Source organism: Salvelinus fontinalis, unplaced genomic scaffold (genome assembly GCF_029448725.1).
Source record: "Salvelinus fontinalis isolate EN_2023a unplaced genomic scaffold, ASM2944872v1 scaffold_1961, whole genome shotgun sequence".
Classification (NCBI taxonomy): Eukaryota; Metazoa; Chordata; class Actinopteri; order Salmoniformes; family Salmonidae; genus Salvelinus; species Salvelinus fontinalis.
In genome coordinates, this window is record NW_026602170.1 from 18,344 (window position 1) to 20,560 (window position 2,217).

At 42.2% G+C, this 2,217-nt stretch overlaps 1 protein-coding gene across 1 annotated transcript; it reads left to right on the top strand.

Moving 5' to 3' along the window:
* The first annotated feature begins 802 nt into the window (after positions 1–802).
* LOC129850359 (cocaine- and amphetamine-regulated transcript protein-like) lies at positions 803–1,982 on the top strand. Its single transcript, XM_055916808.1, has 3 exons — positions 803–1,160; positions 1,288–1,371; positions 1,616–1,982. The coding sequence occupies exons 1-3, from the start codon at positions 996–998 to the stop codon at positions 1,721–1,723; spliced, it is 357 nt and encodes a 118-aa protein (XP_055772783.1). The 5' UTR covers positions 803–995; the 3' UTR covers positions 1,724–1,982.
* The last annotated feature ends 235 nt before the right edge of the window (positions 1,983–2,217 follow it).

Here is a 2,217-nt window from a genome sequence, read left to right on the forward strand (position 1 = left end):
TCAGAGAGTCAGGACACCCGTTTAACGTCCCATCCGAAAGACGGCACCCTACACAGGGCAGTGTCCCCAATCACTGCCCTGGGGCATTGGGATATTTTTTTATTTTTTTTAGACCAGAGGAAAGAGTGCCTCCTACTGGCCCTCCAACACCACTTCCAGCAGCATCTGGACTCCCATCCAGGGACTGACCAGGACCAACCCTGCTTAGCTTCAGAAGCAAGCCAGCAGTGGTATGCAGGGTGGTATGCAGGAGTGGCTTCGGGACAAGTCTCTGAATGTCCTTGAGTGGCCCAGCAAAACCCGGACTTGAACCCGATCGAACATCTATGAAGAGACCTGAAAATAGCTGTGCAGCAACACTCCCCATCCAACCTGACAGACCTTGAGAGGATCTGCAGAGTGCCAAGCTTGTAGCATCACACCCAAGAAGACTCAAGGCTGTAATCCCTGCCAAAGGCGCTTCAACAAAGTATTGAGTAAAGGGTCTGAATACTTATGTAAATGTCATATTTATTTATTTATTTATTTATAAATTAGCAAACATTTTAAAAAAAAACTGTTTTTGCTTTGTCATTATGGGGAATTGTGTGTAGATTGATGAGGGGGGAAAACAATTTAATCCATTTTAGAATAAGGCTGTAACGTTACAAAATGTGCAAAGAGTCAAGGGGTCTGAATTCTTTCCGAAGGCACTGTACCATGTCATAGAAAACATCTCATGTCGTCAATGAAAAAAAAGTGAGTAAGCTGTGCCTTGTAGGAGAGCCCACAACTTTAAGCAATTACAAGCCATCCAACTTTACGTAATGACTCACCCACGCCATCTCTCTTACGCATGAAAAATCTATGGTTAAGGTGGCGTTGCGCGGAAGTCACAGACTTCGGCCACTGCGGTACATAGATAAAAAGTGTTTGGATTGCGGTAACTGGAGCATTAGAACGGGACCTTTTGGAGACGAAAGATATCTTCTACTGTACGCAATCTCTTAAGGACCATGGAGAGCTCCAGGCTATGGACCAGAGCAGTGGTTTGCGCGGTGTTGCTGTCCATCGTTCTTAGTGCTGAAATTGACTACTTGGATTCCGAATTGGACCTCGACACAAGAAGTGTGAGAGACTTCTACCCCAAAGATCCGAATTTGACCAACGAAAAGCAACTGGTAAGTTTCTATCTAGGCTAAAAGTAAAACCTGCGACTTTAATGGTTGATGAGCATTAGATGTTTGTCTATTGGAAAGGTCTGCTTTGGAAGGATTTCTCATTCTAATGTGTCAATATTTCCCACAGCTTGGAGCACTACATGACGTTCTTAAAAAGCTGCAGACCAAGAGACTTCCATTCTGGGAAAAGAAATTCGGCCAAGTCCCTACGGTAAATTTAACAATTTGAACGAAGCTTCTAAAAATGGAACGACCTATACTTCGAAAAACAGAGAGCCTAAACTGGCGCGTAAAACTACATTTCAACATTTTAACTTTCACTAAATGCTTTCATGTGCCATGTTTTGTGCATGATGTGATCTGATGTGGTGACAGGTGGATATGGCCCCACAGACCTCTGCATCTGTTGGCAAAAATGTCACACGGTCTTATTTTGTCTACGTTCTTTTTTTCAGTGCGACGTTGGAGAGCAGTGCGCAGTGAGAAAGGGCGCGAGAATCGGCAAAATGTGCGACTGTCCTCGCGGAGCTTTCTGCAACTCTTACCTGCTCAAGTGCTTGTGAATTGAATTGGTCTGAATGTAAGTTAGAAGTTGATGGCAAACTAAAACTGTTACATCAGAACGACATGTGATATATGAATATTGTTATGATACTACAATATACGATTATCCGGAGAGTGACAGGTTGCATTCTGAGAGATTGTCCAAACCCCAAAAAGGCTTATTTTGAAATTATAAAATATTTTATTTTCAACTGGATGTTTCTGTAACCAAAAATGAGTTGTACTATGAATAAACAGCGTTCTATCTTGTTTTGTAAAGCAGTCTGAGTGGTCTCTCTTTGCTCCAATAATTTCATGATCCACATGCATAAAGATGATGCGCAATGCTGTGTGCGATAATGTTACGGTTTATTTCCTACAAACTCATGAAGTAAAAAATACCTATCAATAATTCTAGTCATGAAGTACATGGATTCAGGAGGGCTGAGTCTTGTCTGGACTGAGAATGAAATAGCATTTTTGGCCAAATGGAGATATGGTCGGACATAAACAA